The following is a 24,257-nucleotide window of genomic DNA, read 5'->3' on the forward strand; positions in this document are numbered from 1 at the left end:
ATCTCTAATCCCTTCCAGCATATTGCAATTTCAAAGCAAAATCCTAACCTATCTTTCCACCTTTGAAATACCAAAAAGCATAATTCTACCTGGACCCTAGCCCCTTCTAGCATATTGCAATTTTAAAGCAAAAACCGAACCTATCCTTATAAAAAATTATTAAATATAACCTAAATAAAAACCAATCCCCAACTCTTTCACATTTGTTGAACGATAGACAAGGATAGCAACACCATTGCAAATCGTACACTACCATTATAACGTGGACCTCACTATAGATACTCAAAGAATACTTTTGAAAAACTATGTTATAACTGTGACTGTTGCTGGCCGTTACTCTGTTTCTGAGACAAAGAGAAGCTGCTCTCAGCCACTCTATAGTTTACTATATTCTAGCTCGTTGCTTCAACTTCAAAATACATAACCTCAAACAAAAATAAACATATTGAATTTTAATTTCTTCATAAATTCAGTTCAATTGGGGTTTAGTCTTTTTTACTTAGTAATTCATTCAGAATACTAACTTATACATGTAAATGTTTTTACAAAACTAATTTTACAATGACTGGTGGAGACTGTTTGAATTTATTGATAGAATTCGGGTAAGATTATTTACTGTATTTTACAATGTTTGATGTCAAATTTTAAATTATGATGTGATGAAACGTCAGGGCTTTAGACTTCTATCATAGTACTGTTCTGATAATATTCTCCAAAAGACGGGTAAAAACATGTAGGTATAAAGTTGTGACAATTTTCATAGTCACTATCATTTTCTGACGATTTTGTCATTATTTTTCCAAATCCAGCTCAAGCACTAGTAGAGTCCAACGTTTTTTTTTTGAAAAATCATGAATGGCTGGAAGCAAACAAATTGGGATCCAACGTCGACATACCGGTAGCGTAGTAGGCTGATCAAATATGCCTACACAAAAACACTCGAACGCGTCATGGATTCACAACCTGATTCCAGGAGCTGTTGAAATAATAATATTAATAAACTTTCTGCCCATAAAGTGACCATGCAGGGCATGCTCACAAGAGACAAGTCAGGAGAAAAACATGAAAGGCAAAAACCACCAGCGGACATCACAGTGCCAAAATTAGTCAAAAATATCTACTCACCAGTGCACTGTCACATTCAAAGAATTCGTTAAGTGAGTAGAAAGGATTCTCCTGCAAGAAGTGCTTCAACCTTCGCTTTAGGGCAGCCACAGGTAGACTCCTCACTGAAATGGGCAGCTTATTTATAATCTTTCATGGCAGGTAGACCACACTGGATTGCGTCCTCCCCAACCTGCAGTATGGGAGATCCAGCCTTAATCTGTTTCGAGTGCCGTACTCATGGGAGTCTCCCCTGACAGGCTGGACCTCCAGGTCACCAAATGCATTCACAGCAGATCTGAAAATATACTGGCCATAAACAGTTAGAAGACCCTCTTGTATAAACAGTGGGCGGCAATGGGCAAGGTGTCCAGCATTGCACAAGATTCCAAGTGCCCTCTTCTGCAAAAGCAGGACCCTCCTCACATGGGTAGAACTGCCCCAAAGCGTGATACCATAAGCCATCACACTCTGGAAGAAAGCAAAATAGCACATGCGTAGATAGGCCGCGGGAACGCACCTCTTCAGACCCTTCAGTAGGAACAGGATCCTGCTCAGCCTGCAACAGACACCTTGAATATGCTTCTCCCAGGAAAGTCTCCTATCCAACATAAAACCCAGGAGCTTTACTGGAGGACAATCATGCTGCTTACCATTCTTGAGGCTGAAAACAATCGTCTGTGTCTTTCCTGAATTTAGGATACACCTGTTTGCAGAGAACCAGTCAGCCGCTACCTCCATGGACGCCTGCATTAGTGTGCTCACATCATCCAGACTCCTGCCAACATACAGGAGGGAGGTGTCATCCGCATAACACCACCATTCTGTCCCTAGAAAGAGCTACGTCATTGATCATGAGCAAGAAAAGCAGAGGACCCAGAATTGAGCCCTGCGGCAATCCACACACCTCACCCGTGACAGGGCCCCGTTCGCCAAAACGGCCTGTCTGCGGCCCTCCAGGTAGGAACGGAGAAGCTGCAGGGGACCACCAGTAATACCATACATGGAAAGCTTTGTTAGTAAAATCTCATGGTTGAGGGTATCAAAAGCCTTGCTGAGATCACAGAGGGTCAACCCAGCAAAGTCACCGCTCTCAAAGCTTTCAAAAATTTTTTGAAACCAAACTGGGTGGCGGCAAACAGACCGTTCAGCTCATAGAACTCATACAATTGGCTAGCCATAACAATTTCCAGAATCTTACTCAGTATAGGCAATATTGAGATGGGCCTTTAATTATTGGGGTCCATTTTGCAACCCTTTTTGAGAATTGGCACAACTTCTGCCAGTTTCAGCTCCTCAGGAAAAATATTTTGAGCCAGACACTCGTTTATACACTGAGTCAAGGGAACTAAAATAAGCTTAATAATACCTTTTAAAAACCTACTCGACATAAAGTAAATGTCTTTGCTTGTAGAACTTCTGATCCCAGATGCAATCCGCAGGATGTCCTCGCCTGTCACGCTGCGCCAGATCAGTGTAGCTGGTGGCGGCTGCCTGGACTCCAGAAGAAGCTGCACAGGTGATGCTGATGTTGTCTGCGATGCAATTCTGTCTCCAATCTGCTGGATGGAGTCAATCCAGTGGTCATTGAGAGTATCCGCAGTCAGTGGAACACTTCTTGGAGCTGCAGAAGCCGTCTCAGTGCGAATGACCCTCCATGCCGCCAAACATCTATTTGCTGCTCCATTTATAAGGCTTGCATTATAGGAAAGCTTTGCCCTAACAGCCTCCCTACGATATTGATCTCTCAAATTCAGATAAGTTGCTTTGGAGAGTGTGGAGCCATCAACACGAAATCTATCATAGGACATTAGAACCAAGTCCCTGAGGTTTAGCAGGTCCTGGCTTAACCAGGGTGATGCACATTTTTTCTTCTTTGGCTGCGTCCTAAGTGAGAAGCACTCGTTAAACTCATTCAGTAGAAGATAGAAGAAAAAGAAATTTGAGCCTGCATTCTGGAGGCTCAACTAATCCTTGAACTTTCTGTTCAACTAATCCTTGAACAGAACCTCTCGAAATTGTTGCTCGAAATATGCCGTGTCATTGTTGGACTAAAGGCTGATAGATTGGCTGGTAAGTCACACAGACTGGAGGGGGTGGATACCTTGCAACTGATTGCCTCATGATCACTGAGAGCATAATGTCTTACTTCAGAGAAAACACCTTCACCTTGTTTTAAACTTGATGCTACATTGTCCAAACATTCCTCCAACCTTGTAGGGCAATGAACTGTGAGATATAAGTTGAGTGATCTCAGTAAATTTTCAAATTCAAGTGTCTTGTTGTCTTCCACCAGTGTATTAATATTGAAGTCCCCTCCAAGTATATAGTCAAAGCTTGGGTTTAGGGTTTCCAGAAAAGCAAATAACCCAAGCAAAGCATCATGAAAGCCGCCAAGGTTACCAGATGGTGGTCTGTACACCACAATAATATTAAGTCTTTCATGCAATAACACAATACATGCAAATTCATACACTCCCTCCATGCAGAAGCGCTCCACATTTATATAATCAGCATTAATGCCCTCTTCAATAAAAATTGCTACACCTCCATTCTTGAGCACAGCTCGAGAGAAATCTGCCACAAGATGGAATCCATGTATTCTTATCATATTTAAGTCTCCTTTTCTCAGCCAGTGCTCTGAGAGACATAAGATATTGTATCCATCCATTTGAGATATAGCTTCTATTTCACAAATCTTATTGCTGAGACACTGAATGTTGCAAAAAAGCATTTCAAGAGGCCTACTCCGGTTTGTAGTCATGCTCACATTCTACAGTGCTGACCGTTTCGGCTTGCCTAAAAAAGGCCTTTGAGCTTTGTTTTTATCACTAGTGTTGTTATTACGTCTGTCAGGAACAAAGCTTTTTACCAACACACCCTCAGACCAGAAATCAGAATTTGAAACACATGCAAAAAATCGTTCAGCTATTGTGACCTTGAAAGAGGAATAAGTTTCATACCTTGATTTCAGCTTCACACACTCAAACTCTGATCTCTCAATTCCTGATGCTTTCAAATATGTAATCAGATCCTCTTCCTTCACCTCCGGATGCAGTCGAGATATAAATAGTTACTTCCTTTTATCTACCGTTCTGAGCACATTTCTTTTAACAGGTTGCGTTGGCTGCTTATTGACCCTTGCCACTCCACTAGTTGTAATCGCAGCAACTTGACTAAAAAGTAGCTGTGATGAAGTCTTTTCAGTGGATACTGGTACGCAAGTAGTAGGAGTCAAAACTTTCTCAGCAGTTGGTTTGTCACTTGGTAAAATTTTTGATGAATTGTCACAAGTTATTGCATTCCTAACCTTCAAATTACACGTATCGCAGTACCACATAATCTTGCTGCCAAGATCCTGTATCTTTCGGTAATCGATTGAAGATATCTTTACACATTTTATATGGTACCAATTGGCGCAAAACCCATCACAAATAATAGCATTATTACTATTTTTTTACTACTTTTGAGCACACACCACAATTCGATTCGTTAACTTCATCCGCTGTCATCTTGATCTTCTCACTCTTGATCATCTCACAGTGAAAGATTCACTCCTTCCACAGCATCAAGACGCTACCATGAGTATCATAAGCATTTGATCAACCATCTAAGTTTTTACCTGCTAGGTCTATTTAGACCAGTTAGAACAAATTCTCTCGTAATTTGTACACACTTTAAAAAAATACTTGGCAAGAGTAAGAGTGTGGAAGCAATATAAGGCGTTGCAACCGTTATCTGCTGCCTAGTCGTGAGTTTAAATCCCAACGGTGAGCATTGATTTCTAGAACTTCTTATTTACGATAACTTCACCACAGTCTGAGGATTGGGGAATTGTCCAACAAGGATCGGGGAGATTTGATGATCTTATCAATCACCCATACACCAAGTCCATTACCCACTGACAAGCGAAAATATTATGTAGGCTTTACTCGCAATAAAAAATTGATTACGGCTCTCTTCCTAACCTAACCTAACCCTTTTTTATTATTATTATTCTTTGCCAGCAGCCTGTGCTGTGGACTGCAGCTGAGGTTCATGCATCCTTTAATTGCAAAGCTTTTGAAATTTAAGAGATGTTGCATCATCAACTCCAGATGTTACCTTGAAAACTGTTGACCACTTTTCAATATACGGCGGTATTTCAATCTACACTTAATTGTTAATATAATTTTTTGGCAAGTCAAATTTGGGTTCATCCAATGTGAAGTGTGACTTCATAGTCAATAAACGAGAAATGTTGAACACCGATGGCTCCACCCTACTCCGGCATTAAATATGTTAAATAGGTTGCCAAGAGATCTAACAGCCATTTATACTCAGGTTATCATAGTGAAGCTTCCGTTTTGTCCCAAGGGAATTCCTCCTTAGGAGGCTCTTAAGCTTTTCAAAGATAACGAACATGTAGCGTGGTTTCCAGAGCATTGGAGATGTGATCACTTTTAATCTTTGAGCAAACTTCCATCATTTTTCCCTTATGCAATAAGGCTCTACTTGTCCTAATGAATGTAATGTGTTTCCCTGATTACCACAATCACTTCATGGACTTAACTATCAAATAACTATCCATTCTTGCCAAGCAGGTCGTATCATCATCTAGAATATTTAAAAAGATAGCTTACAATTATCAAATTATTCTCATATTATGCAAACTACTATATTCATACCTAGCGCATACCTAGTGAGGGGCACTGGGCAATTATATTTAACTATATAATCTCCCGTCATGCTTTGGATATATACTCACTTGTTTGTGTCTTACTTTCTTATGACTCGTCTTCTGCAGTCCAATGACCGCGGAATTTTTTTTTTTTTGACTGTACACAAATGTGTGGATTTCATTTTTGACTGTACACAAATGTGTGTATTTTGTATTCAATCGATGTATTTCTAACCGAGCCTTAACATGTTTTTCCCAAGTATTGTTTTCGACTACTCATTGCAGAGATGCCATACACATAATAATAACCGCGGAATTGTCAACATTTATTTCCTTCTTTAGGGATTTACGAAAGATCTTCCGGCAACCGTTAACAGTCATCCTGCAATGCGGACGAAACACTTCCAAGCCAGACACCCATCTCAAATGACAACAACCCCAAGCTGTGAGAAACCATTCTGCACTGCGGCGCTAGGTTTGAGGTTTTTGGCAGCAGGTTGAGAGAGTACGCTCCAGCAAAGGCTGGAAAATCCTCCAATTATTATTTTGAAAATGTGAGAACCGTATGAATAATAGTGTTTTAGGGGATTACAGTTCCACAATTCACTATTCATATCAAATCAACAATGCTCGATATTCCTGTTCAACAAAACAAGTAGCACATGTCACAATTTAATAAAGAACATTATTATAATATTATTCAGTCGTATTGGAAAAAATATTTGCCTCAGTATGTACACAGAGAACTCTCCATTTTGTCTTAATTATAATAAATTTCAATATGACAAATGCCTATTAAAGTAATATATATCATTCTAGACCCAACACATTCAATTATGATATTTCCTAGATTGAGGAACTGTCTATTTAAAAAAAATAATCTCGAATATTTCTCTGTTTTCAGTGGTGGAGCAGAACTTTTATTTAATAAAATCAAGAAGCACAACGTTTCACTACCAAAAAATGACGTTCCCTGTGAGTATATTTGTATTTTTCTATAATAAAAACTATATCATCGCAAGCTTGAAAAAGAACTTGAACATGGCTTGGATGGAATCGAAAGAAATTTCCAATATACCAAATTTAGTTTAGTTTAATTTTCGTCATATAACACTACAGAATCAAGCAAAGCTTGGAAGTATATGACACGTCAAAAGAATTGAGTATAGTATTAAAAAAAAGTAATTATAAAAAAGAAGAAAATCAGAGCATCCAAAGGAGTTAAAAATAGGCTTGCAAAAAAAATGCTTACAGTTGAAGCTTTCCTCTAAACTATACGGAGATGCATCGATCAATTTAGCTTTTATTGCATACGTAAACCTTTTTGAGCTCTCAATACATTTTATTTCAGTAGGAAGAGAGTTATAAGCTCTTAGTCCGCTATAATGTGGCACTCTCTCCACATCAAATGCAATAAGTCAACCGAATGAGAAAACAAATAAGCTATACTGTTTTTATGTCTTTACCACTGTCCAAGGATCGGGGAATTGTTCATGTTTTCTATTGATATTCTTATCAGTGTCGTCAGTAGTCGGTTAGGCAGATTAGCCGTGGGTGTATCTTGCACCACTACCCTCAAGGTGGTGGTATTTGTGGTCCTCAATAAACTCCGTCACTGACTAGTATGGTCTTGAAGTGAGATACTTTTTCAGTTTCTTGTAGAATGTTGATCGGGAGTTTTTCAAAATGCTTGGGCTATCTGGCAGAATAAAAAAGGAAAATGAGCCTACATAAATTGGTGTGCGTTCGAATTTGTTGAGCCTGTCCTTTGGTAGGCCAATGTTTATCTTTGTTGTTTTATTGTATCCATGTTGACCATTTCTCAAATTTTAGTCTGAATGTTTAGAGTTCTCTATTGAACTTCTGTGAGATTTGCTTTTCTTATCATCAGTCTGTAATCAATTTTTTTCTCAACGCCTTTATTCAAAGACATATTAACTGCATGTATTTTCATATTGCCGATACAGCATTGATAAAACTGTAGACGTTTATTTAGCACTTTGTCTCAAAAAACTGTTCTAGCTGAAAAATTAATAATCCATGCCACATGTAGGCCTAAAAATTGCATCAGGAGAACGAAGTTTCAAAACTATGTTTTTTCTAAACAGATGTTTTTGAGATAATTTCTTTGATGCAGCTGTTTCACATTCGCCATATTGTTATACAGAGTTTGTGAAAATGAAAATATTTTATAATTATCAAAACAATAATACTATTATTATATCTATACTAGTAGTTCTTTGAACAGTAGACCTCACGCAGTATTCTCATCCACAAGTAGGCCTACCTGATTGAAACTATAGACCTTATGGAAATACAGCAATAGACTGGCTTCTCCACACATTTGTGTAATCACTTGTCAGCTGATTTATGATGAAAAATTCTATAGTCTGATTTTTACTCTAATATTGGCTTATGAAGAAAGTTCCTTTTTCCTTTTATAATATCCTTGAAATTCAAAATTTCCAAAAACCTTGTAGATAGGACTACGCGCAATTGAAAAAGGAACATACCTGTCAAATTTCATGAAAATCTATTACCTCGTTTCGCCGTAAGTGTGCAACATATAAACATTTAAACATTCAAACATTTAAACATTAAGAGAAATGCCAAATCGTCGACTTCAATCTTAGACCTCACTTAGCTCGGTCAATAAATAAAAATCGAGCCTCAAATTTTGACATTCAATAACTTTTTTATGTGTGCACCGAATTTGATGATTTTTTTTAGTTGTGTTTGTTATGTTCAGGAGCAGGTCTATGGCCTATCAAATCAAGATCTATAAAATACAGGTCATGACACTATTGTTGTGAGCAGCCATTTTATGGGGTCCTAGTTCACCAATGTTCAAATTTATCAGCTGTTATCATTATGGATTGAACAACATAATGTGTTATTTTGTAATATTGTTCAAAATGAATTGTTTCGACAGATAATTAATAAATTGGATTCCAACTAGGAACTGAATTGTTGATTTTTAGATTCAATTGATCGGGAACTTGAAACTCGTTTTGAAATTGGCCTCGCATATTTCTGTCTTGTCCCAATGCCTTTTGAATCATAATCCTTGATTTACAAGAATAAGAAAAGTTTTTAAAAATAAATAAATGAATAATTAAAACATTTTATTATTGAAATTTCATAATTAAAAAATTGAAAACCTGAATTCACATATTATCTGAACTAGAATATTGTTTTTAAAATGCATAATTTTGTTAGGAGCAAATTGAATTGGATTGGATTTTCAAATGTACCGCCATAAAGACTCCATAAAATGGCTCCTTACAACAATAGTGTCATGACCTGTATTTTATAGACCTTGATCAAATTTATGATCCGACTTCAGGACTCTTTCCTACAGTCTTTCAAAGTTTACATGTAATCCTTATGGGAGAATATTATTTGTGAGCTGGCCACACACAGAAATAAAAATCAGCTGTTATAATCATTGCATCATCCAACAGCTGTCGGTGGATCTGTTTTTCTATTTTCTTTCTACTGATTTACAAAATTTTAATTCTAATAATAAAGCCGCTGTACGAACGACGTCGAAACTTGGGTCGTAGGCCTATAACTCAAATGCTGTGAATTTTGAATATGTAGCCTACAGGAAAATCAGCAGCATGTACCATCCAATTCCCAGCAAGCTGCATTCAACTTTATCTAAAAATACAAACTGCTGCAATACAAACTAAACAAAATACAAACTAACTAAGCACATAAGAAGTCCATATTAAGATATGAATGTAAATACTGATTGTTGGATAATTTTCATAAAAATATAGTGCATCAGATTAAGCTAAGACTAAGAACACCTGACGAGGCACGGCTTGGTGATACAACAAAGTGTTGATCTTATGGAGATTGCCTTATCCTTAGACCAGGTATAGAATAGACATGCTGGGAAGTCTAGCCTCTGAAGCCAACATCTACTGCCATATCTCCATATCATGATGTCAGCATCGGATAAAAAACTTTTCTGTAGATTTTGTTTACATTGTTTTCCATAGCTGATAGTGTCTATTTCAGATGGAAGTAAATTATTATTCATGAAAATGGTAAACTCCCTCTGAAATAGAAATAGAAAACAAAGTAAACAAACTCTGCAGAATAGTTATTTGTGCAACTAGTGTGCAAAGTGACAGTTTGCTGCATCGAAAGAAACGTTTACGCCCGAGCCGTAGGCTCGGGCGGAATGGCTTCTTGAGTGCAGCAGAGGAACTTTGTGCACGTATTTCACATTAAATTTTTCCTACAGTTACCATTGAATATGAAAAGTGGGTAATTATGGGTAAAATGATGGCTGAAATCCATCAAATGTTTGTGTGTGTGATGCTGTTATTAATAACAACCTTAATTCATTTAAAAATTAATAATACAATTAAAGTTGAAAATTCTCAGCCAAAGTTCTCATTTTTATCCATTCAAGAATCAGAAAAAATACAGTTAGAACAAAAAATTCACATTCAAAATACACGCCAATGGCTGATGGCATCAAGATGGCTGAACCAACAAGCGCGCGACCTAGCGGGAAGACCTAAGTTTGTTTCATCCATCCAGCTAAAAACTTCAGAAACAGGATTCAGAAATTTAGACTTTTCCTCAAATTACCAAGAAAAATGCTCAAAGTAAACTGAAAAATATTTATAAAAATAACATAGACAACAGAGAATATTTATTGTAGTATTCTTATGTTTTTTTTATTTATATGGATATTGAACGGTAATCATTTAACCTCAAAATTCGAATTTTATAATGTATATTTGCTACTTTTCTCATTGCTTGCAGTTGAAATAATAATTATCAATAGAAAAGAACTATTATTTATTATTAAATGATGAGAATTGATAAACGATGATTATTTAATTATGATTCAGATGAACATTATTCTTGTTTTGGATTTCTAGATTGGGATTTTATCATAAATGTAGGGTAGCCATTGAAATGATTCTTATCTAAATCTATCCACAGTCATTGTTACCAACTTAATTTTTGTTTTCGTGCACTAATCCTCCATATAACCCACAAACTATTTTGTGTTGCCATGTTCCAAATCTGGAGTGCAGAAAAAAAATTTCCCACACTAGAGCAGAAAAGTGATTCTTTGCGTTCTGTAATCAGTGCAGGAATGGCCACTTTTCAAGGTAACTGTAGGAAAATGTATTTTATCCGATGCTGACGTCACGATATGGCGATATGGCAGTAGATGTTGGCTTCATCGACTTCCAGTACTAATATACAGGGTGATTCTTAATTATGTTAAAATAATTTAATACGTGATAGTAGAGCTAAAAATAAGAAAAAAAAGTTCTTATAAACATATATATCCATAAACGATGATTCATTAGCGAGCTGTAGGCCTACAGGGTGAAAGATTTCGCCCGGAATCCAGTTACTCTGATGAAATACACCGATGCTGAATTGTTTGGGGACTAGTTTTTGAAAAACTTATGCTAGATTCATATGGAAAAATATCTGAAAAATTGCATAAAACATAAAACTAGTCTGGAAGCTGTAGTGTGAGTAGTTTTTGAGAAAAAAGTTGAAATATGCAAAAAATCCAAGTAGAAAAACACAGACTTCTACGTTTGATGCTCAATAACTTTCTTTAATGACCAGTGAACAAATAATTTTTCGGAATAAAAATTGTAGAGAATTTAATTCTGAAAAGAATGATGTAAGCTGTGTGAACTAAATTTGAATAATAGTTGAATGAAATGTATTCTTATGTAGTACATTACACCACAAAAATTTGCTGTTTTATGAAGAGAGAACTAATAACTCATAGGTTGTAGCTGATTGCAAATAAAACATGGATGTAAATAACAGCTGTTCCAAAAACAGCTGATTTATTTTGTTTGAAATAAATAATTTTAAAGATATTATCAGCTGAAAATTATTGAAATTGAAATTGAAATTTATTCATAACACTGACAATTTACAAACAAAAGTAAATGAACTTAACAAATCAGTACAATAATTTTGAAAAAATAAAAACTAAAATACATAATATAATATTATCTTCTAATTCTATTTATATAAATGAAAATAATTAAAAACTAACAAAAACATTATGTAGCGTCAGAGTTATGATTAAGGTACTTCATAAGCTATTAGCTGAGTTGAAGTTACCTACTCTGAAAATTAAACTATTTGACCTTTGCAAGAGACAGAAGCCTCGAAAAAAAATTAACAGAAAATCTTTGTCTATTCAGTGAACATTAGGATTCAGTGGATTCAGTGAACAGGAGTGAACATTACAGAAGTTATTTATAGAAACCAAAAGGTATAATACAATCCTAGGAAAATAAATTAAGAAGAATTTGAGGACATATACATTTTTATATTAATGTATGAACTAAAGTCATAATATATTAATGAAAAAAATAGATAAATAAAAATCCTGAGACAGAAAAATTGTTAGAACCCTAGGAAGCAATAGTAGAAATTCCCAAAAGAATGTAAAAAAATAACTCATGTGAAAAAGAACTCCTCAATCTCATCAAAATCAAAATTAAATAAAAAGTGCTTCAATTTCTTCAAAAATGTTATCAGTGAGCCTGTGGATGTAATATGTAGAGGTAACTTATTAAAGGAATTTGGAGCACTGTAATCGTAAAACCGTTTGAAGGCTTCACATGAAGGGTTTGCAAGAACAACCAAATTTCTGTCTCTCAATCTGTTTGAGAAAACTAAGGCATACCCTGTAATCTGACCACTTCTTAAAAAGAATATTCTCAAGACCCTGAAAATATATAAATGCCTTAAAGGCAATATATCCAAGGCCTGGAAGTAGGGAAATGAATGAGCTCTCCTATGTAATGATGTCATCATTCTAATCAATCTTTTTTGTGCAATAAGTATAGAGTTTAAATTAGTTTTATATGCACCCCCCCCAACAGCTTAGCCCATATTGAAGCTTGCTATTTGCAATAGCGAAATAAACAGATCTCAGAATTTTTCTAGGGCAAATGAATTTCAATAAATAAAACTTACGAAGCATCATATTCATGTGCTTTTTGAGTGATTGGATGTGAACCTTCCAATTGCAGTTCTCATCAAGCTCTAAACCAAGATATTTGATATTTTGCACTTGATCTATCCTTACACAAGATGTACAGAATTCATTATGATTAGATAGGCAGACACCACACTTGAATAGTAAGGGAACCTGCAAGATGGGCTTTGATCTCAAAGAGAAACGAACAAATTTGGTTTTAGTACTCAGAGCCAACCTATGCACTGAGAACCAAATTTTTATCCAATCTAAGTCACTTTGCATCTTAGAAGTTGCCGTATCAATTTCTTTTTCACAATATAGCAGAGCCGTATCATCCGCAAAACAAGTAACTGTTCCACTCAGATTACTTGCGCATAATTTATTTATATACACCAGGAATAAAATTGGTCCTAATACCGAGCCCTGGGGTACCCCACATGGGATGGTCAAATAAGAGCTCAGAACATTCTTAACCCGAACACACTGGCTTCTGCCCACCAAGAAACTTTTGAACCAGTTTAAAGCAATGCCTCTTATTCCAGCCTCCCTCAATCTATGCAAAAGAATGTTATGGTCCACAGAGTCAAGAGCTTTAGTTATATCAATGAACAGGCCCAAGACATTTAAGTTTTTGTTTAGCCCATTGAAAATTCCTGAACAGAAAGATAACAATGCATCCTCTGTACATTTCTTCTCAATAAAGCCATATTGGTTCTCACTCAGAAAATTATTTAAATTGAAGAATTTTTGAATTCTTGCTTTAACTATTTTTTCTATAATTTTCGAGAACACAGATAATAGTGAAATAGGCCTATAATTATTCAAATCCATGCAATCACCTTTTTAAATAATGGGATGACTACCGCCCTCTTCAAGCATGCGGGAAATTCACCACTTTCAAAACTTAGATTGATCAAATGAGCTAGCACAGGACTTATGAATTCACTGGAAAGTTTAACGATAAACGCTGATATACCATCAATTCCAGATGCTTTATTTTGATTCAATTGAGAAATTATTCGTTTTACCTCATCTACACAAGTTGGGAAAAAGAAAAAGGAGTTTTGCACAGAAAGTGGAGGAAACATTTTATTAAAATCAGAAGGGTTCATATTGCTAGAGTCATCGATTTGATCGATAAGCTTTTCTACAATTGTGACGAAAAATTTATTAAACTCCTCAGCCACTTCAAGCGGTTGCTGAACAGTCAAATGTGGATTGTCAAATGTCCTAATTGAATCAAGGGCATTTTTCTTATTATTCGCTGTACCCAAAACTTTATTAATTGTATCCCATTGTTTTCGTGGGTTATTTTTATTCATATCAAACAAATTATGGTATATAACAATATATTTACTACTCTCAATGGTGGCTTTATTTACTATTTCGTGAAAAGTTTTTAAAAATATATCAAATTATTTTCAGAAATATTTTAGCTCACTGTTGAACAAAACAACAAACTGTAAGTTAGGCCTACTGTAACTGCGCTGTGTTTTTTGTTTAATCTATTAACCAGTTATTTGTAACCATTTTGTAGCCTACTGAAGCAAGACTTTTGTATCAAGAGAACTTTCCTAACCGAGTATATCCAAGTTCAAGGTTTTTTGCCACTATTCATCAACGTCTGTCTGAAACAGGTTCTTTGATGTCCAAAGGCACATTTATGGAGGCAGACCCCGATCTACTAAGACTGTTGAGTTAGAAGAACAAGCTCTTAATGAAATTTATGAACATCCAGAGAAGAACACGTGAGAATTGTCAGTGCAGTTTAATGTCAATCAATCTATTATTTGGAGGATACTAAAAGAGCAACAATTACATCCATACCACCTCCAGAAAGTTCATACTCTATTGCCACAAGACTGTATTCCCCGTGCTGGTATTTGCCGATGGTTTTTACAAGATTATTTAACAAGTTTTTCTAAAATGATTTGGTGATTTTTTAATTTTTCATGAAATCGTATGTAGCCTTCCTTTATTGAAATTTGAACATTAATTCTGATTAATCTAGAAGGAAAATTGAAATTTGGGCTTCCAGGTGCATGAGATTGATATTTTTAGAATCTATGTGCAAAATTTAGAGTTCTAAATCATTCTCGTTTTTCCGGTATGCAATCCACAAGTTTACATGTTTTGATGCGAACAAACGAACACAAACAGCCCTACTCTCTCTTATTATATAGATTGGTGCTTGCAATATTGTAGCTCTGATTTTCTGATATATTTTGGAAACATGAGAGAAGTCCATGACCAATTTTTGCATGCAAAATTTCCTTGTGCTAGATACAGAGTGCCCTAAAAAACTCGTATTTTCGGTTCATTTCCCAGTTTTCAGCTATTTCCGCCAAATCCAGTCATCGGACAGAAAAATCATCACCCTCTCTTTTTTTAAATTATAAAATTCTGAATGAAATGAAATTATTCAGAGCTTTCTATCTTCAGTACTGAGTTAAAATTTTTCAAAAATTATTAAAATTTCAAGAAAAAAATCAATTCTGATGAATTTTAGTGTTTAATCAGCAATATCCACTGATTTTCACAATAATTCAAATACATAATTCAAAATCCTGATGGGCGTAATCTTGTGCTCTACAGCCCCTACAACCTGAGATCAGGTAGAGCGCTCTATCTCATATAGATTTCCAGGTATACCTACTAACAATTCTCCTTGTATTTTGAAAAATACCTCATTTTTAGCTTCAACCATCATCACCATCTTCATTTTCCTCACATTGAAATTTCGCACAATGATATAAGTTCATAAGATTATGTTCTATGAGGATCACATAGACGCAATTAATTTAGTCCAGAGGCGCACATAAGGATACCTCAAGGATGAAAATTTCAAACTGATCTAAATTTTGATAATGATCGGATCTCCTCGTACTACAGCTCATTCTTCCCTCAACCGGCTCGTCAAGGCGGTTCAAAAGCATGTATCATAAGTCAAATTCATAAGAAAGATGGGCAATTTATTGTTGAGTGTACTTCAACCCTTATTTCCATACACAAAATAATATTGCCAAACTGCAAATGACCATAAATACTAATTTTAGGTACACTATTTTTTGACCGAACGAAGTGAGATCTAAGATTCAAGTCGATGATTTGGCATTTCTCTTAATGTTTAAATGTTTATATGTTGCACACTTACGGCGAAACGCGGTAATAGATTTTCATGAAATTTGACAGGTATGTTCCTTTTTAAATTGCGCGTCAACGTATATACAAGGTTTTTGGAAATTTTGCATTTCAAGGATAATATAAAAGGAAAAAGGAGCCTCCTTCATACGCCAATATTAGAGTAAAAATCAGTCTATAGAATTATTCATCATAAATCAGCTGACAAGTGATTACACAGATGTGTGGAGAAGCCAATCTTTTACTGTATTTGTATAAGGTCTATATTTTCAATCAAAGACATTAATTAAAGATGTATGCATATTTAAGCTGTGTTTACACCAAAGCTATTAACAAAATGGTTATCTTAATCCTTATAGATTCTATTAGATTGAACGGAAGTTGACAAACACATATGTTCATCATGTGTATGATAAGTTATGTTCAATCTAATATAATCTAAAAGGATTGAGTTATTAACATTTTTTTAATAAATTTGGTCTAATCGCAGCTTTAAGGTATTTGGTTTCAATATTTTGTTTTGCAGTCATGGTATTATTATGCGTGCCCATCAGTATCAATATTCTCACATTCGAAAAAACTAATTTAATAGGTGAATAAAAATAAACAAATGAACTAAATAATGCTGGAGAAATTATAATATTTTTGATTCTAAAAAATTAATATTTATTTTCATCAGATAGAAAGATCATCACGGAACTGGATGAATTATATCATATGGAATACAAATTCAAACGTGAACTGAGTTTGTTAACATTTAAAATAGTTGACATCTGGTACTTGTGGATGAGAATACTGCTTGAGGTCTACTGTTCACAAAACTACTAGTATAAAACTAAGCAATCGATCATTTCCAAACTTATCGACTGTCGGCTGACACACAGAATTGCTGATTGAATTTCTTCGATTGCTAAAAATCAGCTGTTGATGAGAATAAATTAATGGATCATAGAACAATAAGTGCCAAGCCACATGAGGCGTTTTCCAGACGAGTGGGCAGGGCAGGAAGCTCTCCGATTGGCTGATTATCAGCTGATTCCCGAATGCCAACTCATTCAGCCAATCGGAGAGCTCCCTGCCCTGCCCACTCGTCTGAAAAATGCCTCATGTAACTTGGCCCTAATTCTGAGTGTCGGATCTAGGATGATAAATGTCGGCTAACAATCGTTGAGTGTGAAAACGACTAATTTTGTTAAGACTGGAGTAACTCAAACTCACGATTACCTAAACTTGCAAAAACCGAGCTTTAGATTGTATTTATTCAATGTGAACTCTGTTTATTTTTCAATAAAAAGTATTGATTGATTGATTCAAATTCATGACAATTGGGTGGCACTGTCACTTCATCTTGAAGATTGAAAATGTATGATTGATCATTGTTCAACACTTATTTTGATTTTAGGGACCATTAAAAAGCTTTTGGTGTGGATAAGAGATAATTTACTTGCTGAGAAACCAGAAATGTTCATCCAAGATGATAGTGTGTGAGTATTTTTGAAATATTCTCCCTCTAATTTGTTATATTCAATATTATTCAAAGTACAGTACATATAATTATATTGCAAATATATGTATTCATATAGTATATACAACAGTGACACCCTGGAGAACTCGCGCAAGAACTGTTGTATTGTAATCTTTGAAACCCGCAACTTTTAATTATACAGAGTTGATTAAAATTATGGAACAGCTAAATATTTATTTTACAGTAGGTTTCATTGGGTATCCTATTTGAAATGAAAAATCACTCTGTCTCTTCAAAATTTTTCCCACATATGAATCCAAATTCATTTTTTCAAATGAAAAGTTGGTCATGTGATACACGATTCCGATACAGAGTTCCAAGAAAAAATGAATGGCAGAAAGCGCACATTGATATTTCAACCCTTATCAGTTGTAATTGCATGCAATGAATTCTTCTGCTGACTAAATGATAAATCAAAACAATTTTTTTTCTTATGTACTTTCAATTTTATTTTTTACTAGCAGGTAACCCGTGCTTTGCAAGGGTCTATTTTAAAACTTGACGTAATGAAATCTAGAAGAATTGAAAATAGGCCTATCAGAATCCTTGGTTGATTAAGAATTTATATGCAACATTTTAAGTAAATCAGTCCAGTAGTTCAGATGTGATGATGCGTCAAACATAATTTTCCTATCCTTCACACGTGTATACGTGTTTAAGGCAGTTTTATTCTATAATAAAGGAAATGAATGAGAATAAAATTTGAAAGGTAAAATTTGAGATATCGATGTGCGGTTTTCACCATACCTTTTCTCTGGAAATCCTGTATCGGAATCATGTATCATATGCCCACCTTTCAATTAAAAAAAAAGAAGTTGGATTCAAAATGGCGGAAAAATTTGGTTGTGACGGAAAACCTGTTTTTATCATTCGAAAAGGATCCCTAATCATACAGTCTATCTTCTAATTTCTTTTTTAAGAGAAATGTTCAGCTGCTTCCATACAACAAATGGAAGCATGCCAAATAATTGAAAACTTGATGTAATCAAATCTTGAAGAATTGAAAATAGGTCTATAACCATCCTCGGTTAAGCAAGAATCTTTTTCAAGTTAATCAGTCCAGTAGTTCAGACGTGATGATGCGTCAAACATAATTTTCTTATACTTTACACGTGTATACGTGCATAATCCAGTTCTTTCATTTATTATTCAATTCAATTTCTTTATTCCAATATAAAGCACTGTACAAATTAAAATAGAATAATCATGGAATAATTATTTCCCCGCATGGACTGCTGATCTGTGCGCGGGGAAAGAGTACCCAATCTATACAGGTAACACTAGTGTAAAAACTACAATCAATTACTTAAGATTAGATAAGAAATAAAATATTAAATCAAGTTTAGCCTATAAAAAATATGTTCGATAGTCAGACTGTATCAACGACGATTCACATAGCACAAATACTCGACTCAGAATACTTCATCTTCTGGTGAGCTATCTGAACTAACGATTTACAACATTAAATAGAAAGTAGAATCTAAAAGCAGAAGATAAATAATAATTATCTATATAATAAAAGAGAGTAGGGTTATGTTTGTTCGCATCAAAACATGTTAAATTGTGGATTGCATACCGGAAAAGTGGTAATTATTTAGATCTCCAAATTTTGCACATAGATTCTAAAAATATCAAAATTGTGCACCTCGAAGCCCAAATTTCAATTTTCTTTCTTGATTTTTCAGAATTAATGTTTAAATTTGATTCATGAAACATCATACGGCATACCTACATTGTTGTAATGTGTTTGTATAAAGGAAGCTCATAGAGAAATTGAGATGCTGGTAACAATGTGTTGCAATATGTGTTTCGATACAGGAAGCTCATGTTTTGATACCAGAGTTTTGATACAAATGCTGGCAGCTTATAGCGATTGTGATAATATTATATTATTGTGAGTTGTTAAGTTTTGAATAACATTTTATTGATTCTCAATCTTTCAAATTCTCAAAAAGCTGTTTTTGTCATTTTTAAATACGATATTGAACACTAAAAATCATCTACCATACAACACTCCGCCGCCGGTACGAGCGGTGAGTTAAATTATGTAAGAGTTTTGATTTTAAATGAAATCAATACAACAATATAGTCAACATACTATATTGTTCCGCTGACAAATTCCTAAATCGGTTAAATATTGACAACTTTTTCTTAACATAAGAGATGTATTTCAAGTATGATGAAGGTTAGGTATGGTACCGTATGTAGCCTACTGAAATCCCTGTATCAGAAACGAAAATTTGTTGAACCCAATTGAAGAGCTATATTATTCAGATTTTTGAACAAACATTTTAAATAAAACGTGTCGGATTATTTTGAGCAAAGTGCTATAAATAATCATTTTCTAGCTATTTTGGGGGCGAATTCAATTGCAGTCCAAAATTTAACAGCATATTTGACACAAAGCAATTGGCACATATCATCCACAAACCTCACTAGATTGTGATTTTGTGTTTCAAGTCCTTCATGCCTCACCTGAGTTTCTTTTATTTATTATAATTACTAGCAGGTAACCTGTGCTTCGCAAGGGTCTATTTTAAAACTTTTCAAACTGAAAACTTGACGTAATAAAATATTCGAAATTTGAAAATAGGCCTATAACCATCTTCGGTTAATGAAGAATCTTTATGCAAAATTTCAAATTGATGCGTCAAACATAATTTTCCTACATAATTTCCCGTACGTAAATGAGCCAGCTCTTTCCATTATTGTAGTATAGATGATGGATAGATAGATGATCTTTGAATGAGAATAACTTTTGAACGGTTTGAGAAATCGGTGTGGTGTCACCAATCATTTTCTCTTGTATTTCTGTATCGAAATACTTGATTTCACACACATGATTTCATGACACAATCTAGTGAGGTTTGTGGATGATATGTGCCAATTGCTTTGTGTCACCTATATGGCGATTCCAGCAGCGCCGCGGCGGCCGCCGGCCGGCCGACCGGCCGAAGATAAAGAGCTGAGGAAAAATGGACAAGGTGTAGAAAGATTCTAAAGTCACCATCAATTCGGCTGTGTTTATCAATCATTTTAAAGCATCAGACATTATTAAAGAAGACAAGTTTTTGTGTGAGGATGGTTCTTATGTGACTGTTCCAAGAAAAAAGTAAAACTATGTGATGGTGCCTTCCCTACAATTTTTCCAAATCAACCTTCTTACAACACAATGAAATCGTGTGTAAAGGTATTGGGCAATATATTTCTGAAAAATTACTGCAACATGTAGAATAATAATCAGTTGCCACAGCAAGCAAAGTCGCGAAAATTGAGAACATTGAATTCTTAGGCTAGAATAAAATAACGATAATTATAAGCTATGTACATGTGAATTGCACTTGAATGCTATGTGCATGAGAATAAATGAAGTCCAGTTACCCTATCAAATAATTACTTCTTTAATAAACCTTAATTAAATTAATTAAACTAAACCTTATTAAAATTCTTAAAAATGATTTTGAACCTATAAGTTATTAGAGAGAGCTGGAACCTAGCTGATGGCAGTAAGTTAGTCCACCAAACATGGCGACCATCTTGTTTGTATGCTCAGGTCCGGTATTTAGGAGGTCCTAGTATAGGCATGGATTATTATTTTTTCAGCTAGAACAGTTTTTTGAAACAAAGTGCTAAATAAACGTCTAAAGTTTCATCAATGCTGTATTGGCAATATGAAGAAGCATGCAGTTAATATGTCTTTGAATAAAGGTGTTGACATATTTACATGAAGAAATTATTCCCTTCCATTTTTATTTAATTAAAATTTCAAAATTATTCGAGCCCTGATAGAATGACTGACTCACTGTACAGTTAGTCGAAAATTTTAATATTGGAATGAGGGGTATTTTGGCAAGCTGAGCAAAAAAATAAGGTCCTATGCACCTTTTCGTTATATCTTCAAATGAAAAATGAGTTTTGTGGGTTGTCAAAACTCCCTCTGAAAGCGAAACTATTAAACTTATTCTATCTTTTAGTAAAATAACAATAATCATCTATCCTCTTCTATAATATTCGTCAGACCAGCTCTTTTCCGATTTCCAGGTCCTAGATATCCGCCAGCTTTACTTGAAATCCATCCTCACATTTATAAAAACAAATTAAACTAATATCTTTACAAACTTACAACATGATAATCCAACCAGACACCGGATAAATTACGGATATAACTTTCCCAGATCAACCTTAACATCACTAAACAGTAACCCCTTTCTACTTGCCGATTTGATTTATCGAAACCTCCCACAAACAATCATAGATGCAGAAGAACTTGGTGCTGCCGCCTACAAAAAGAGAGTAGGTTTTTGGCTCCGCTCAATCGGCCGGGTGGCCGCCGCGGCGCTGCTGGAATCGCCATATAGGTGACACAAAGCAATTGGCACATATCATCCACAAACCTCACTAGATTGTGATTTTGTGTTTCAAGCCCTTCATGCCTCACCTGAGTTTCTTTTATTTATTATAATTACTAGCAGGTAACCCGTGCTTCGCAAGGGTCTATTTTAAAACTTTTCAAACTGAAAACTTGACGTAATAAAATATTCGAAATTTGAAAATAGGCCTATAACCATCTTCGGTTAATGAAGAATCTTTATGCAAAATTTCAAATTGATGCGTCAAACATAATATTCCTACATAATTTCCCGTACGTAAATGAGCCAGCTCTTTCCATTATTGTGATGCTATAAATTATAATGGCATTTCCTGCAATATTATAAATCTATATTTTGTTCTTTATTGTCGTTTCCTTATTCCTCTACTAATTATTGTATCATTTTTAGATTTTCATCACCATTGAAGAATGATAATAAAAATTTCCTCAGTTCAATTTAACTGAAATCGTATTGACTTCTATCTAAATTCGGGCCTTTCTCGTTGATAATTTCTTTTTGGGTACCGTACCTACTGTTCATGTTCTAATCTTCTAATTTCTTTTTGGGTACCGTACCGTACCTACTGTTCATGTTCTAATCTTCAATAGAAACAAAACCTGTAAATGCGCTAGAGATAATACCGTATGTTGAGCTGTAAATATTAATAGCTTACTGAAAATGTAATAATGCTGATTACAAAATATCAGTTTATGAAAAGGTAGGTAGTAGAAAAATGGAACTATAGCAAGCCTACTACATAATTATGAACAATAAAAAGTAAATTCGTATGGCTTTTGTTGGTGGGGAGTCCCTTGCGGGAAGATCCCACCGCCTGAATATATAATTTAAGCCATCAATGGGCCTTACGACTGTCATACTTCAGCCGGGACCGACAGTTTAACGTGCCCATCCGATAACACGGGAGTGATCTGGTTTAAAAACTTTTGGTATTGAGAGGGTTTGAACCCGGGATCTCTATGCTGCTACGCAGGCACTCTATCCACTAGACCACGGATTACTCCATTATGAACAATGACAATCCATGAGACAATACTTAAGATTTTCTTAAAATATCAACTACCATACCTATTAATAATTAATTAACTTGATTGCAAAATTTTACATTAAATAATTATTTGATGAAATCCAAGTTCAATCGTAATGAAAACAACTTCCTTCAAAAAAATAATTTATAATAATACGTTTCGAGAAAATTGAGAACAAAAAAATTGAAACTTCTTCAAGACTCGAACCGAGGATCTTTTGCTTTGAGGGAAGATAGTAACCTGTTATTAACAAAAGTTACCGACTCTCGATGGATGACATAAATATTGTTAATAACAAGGAATTTCCTGTTGAAAACACGAGTTATCAACTTTTTTCAAGAGAATTTTTTTTCGATTCAGTCAAGTTGACAACTTTTTATTAATAACTCATGTTATCAACTCCGGTGTAAACGCAACTCAACATGATGTTATTAACTTTTGTAATTAACATCAGTTGATAACCAAAATGTTAAAAACTTGTGTTATTAACTCCGGTGTAAACGCAGCTTAAGAGATGTTGAAAGATGATGTTTTATTTTATTTTTATCTTGTTCAATGTAAACGTTCAATAAATAAAGTGTTAATTACAAAAGCACATTTACAACATTGGTGTCGAAAGTAGGATTGGATCCTTGAAAAGAATTGTGCTAAAAGTTTGTTACAGTGAGTTTTGTACAAAAGTTTTGTTACAACAAAAAGTTTTGCATGAAAATGCGTGCAAGATGAAAAAATGATAATGGAAGCACTCAACGAGTTGGTAATTCAAAGAAGGTATGCTAGAATATGTATCTAATATGGGACAAAACTTGCAACAGGAAATCGAGAAAAGTTTTAAAACCGTTTGAGATTGTTTATTTTAGTGTTGATGGCGAAAAAAAAAGATGCTAGATGACTTTTAGAAGAATTAGGACCATTGGTTTGCTCTGGACTTTGACAAGCCTTTTAGGTTGGCTATGAGATATATGTATAACATTGTTAGTGTGCCACAAGCTATAGAGATTTACTTACAGGGGAATCTGATCACGTGAAGAGGTTTACAAGATAAAAGTTACAGGTACAGGCGATTGGAGTTAATGCTCTTGAAACCTGGTCTGACTGATTTGAAAATTTTTATAAATTTTAAAACAAGATTTTATGGATTTAAATTACTTTCTGTTGAAGAATGATTCTATTCAAATACATTAATTGAGAATGATCTGACTGATTGTGAAATGATCTTAAATATTAAAAGTTATTCAATGACAATTCCAAGATAAGAAGGGTATATCTATCTCTCGACCTAGAGTATCAGATAAATAGTTGGAAGCAACAGACCGTCGGAAGCAGCATTGTTTGGTGCTTCAAGGAAGTCACACATATGGTGTGTGGTTACAACATGCATTAGGGTATGCATAAGTGAGAAGAACAGGAG

The 24,257-nt window shown here is 34.7% G+C and overlaps 1 protein-coding gene across 1 annotated transcript in view; it reads left to right on the forward strand.

Annotated features, from left to right (window-relative positions):
• Positions 1-377: 377 nt before the first annotated feature.
• The window catches only part of LOC111052591 (ubiquitin-related modifier 1), a 44,908-nt gene continuing 21,028 nt past the window's right edge, over positions 378-24,257 (forward strand). Inside the window, exons 1-3 of the mRNA XM_022339326.2 lie at positions 378-602; positions 6,669-6,739; positions 17,308-17,389. Of these exons, the coding sequence (XP_022195018.1) occupies positions 562-602; positions 6,669-6,739; positions 17,308-17,389 (194 nt within the window). The 5' untranslated portion in view covers positions 378-561. The remainder of the gene's footprint in view (positions 603-6,668; positions 6,740-17,307; positions 17,390-24,257) is intronic.

The sequence above is a fragment of the Nilaparvata lugens genome, chromosome 6, assembly GCF_014356525.2.
Source record: "Nilaparvata lugens isolate BPH chromosome 6, ASM1435652v1, whole genome shotgun sequence".
NCBI lineage: Eukaryota > Metazoa > Arthropoda > Insecta > Hemiptera > Delphacidae > Nilaparvata > Nilaparvata lugens.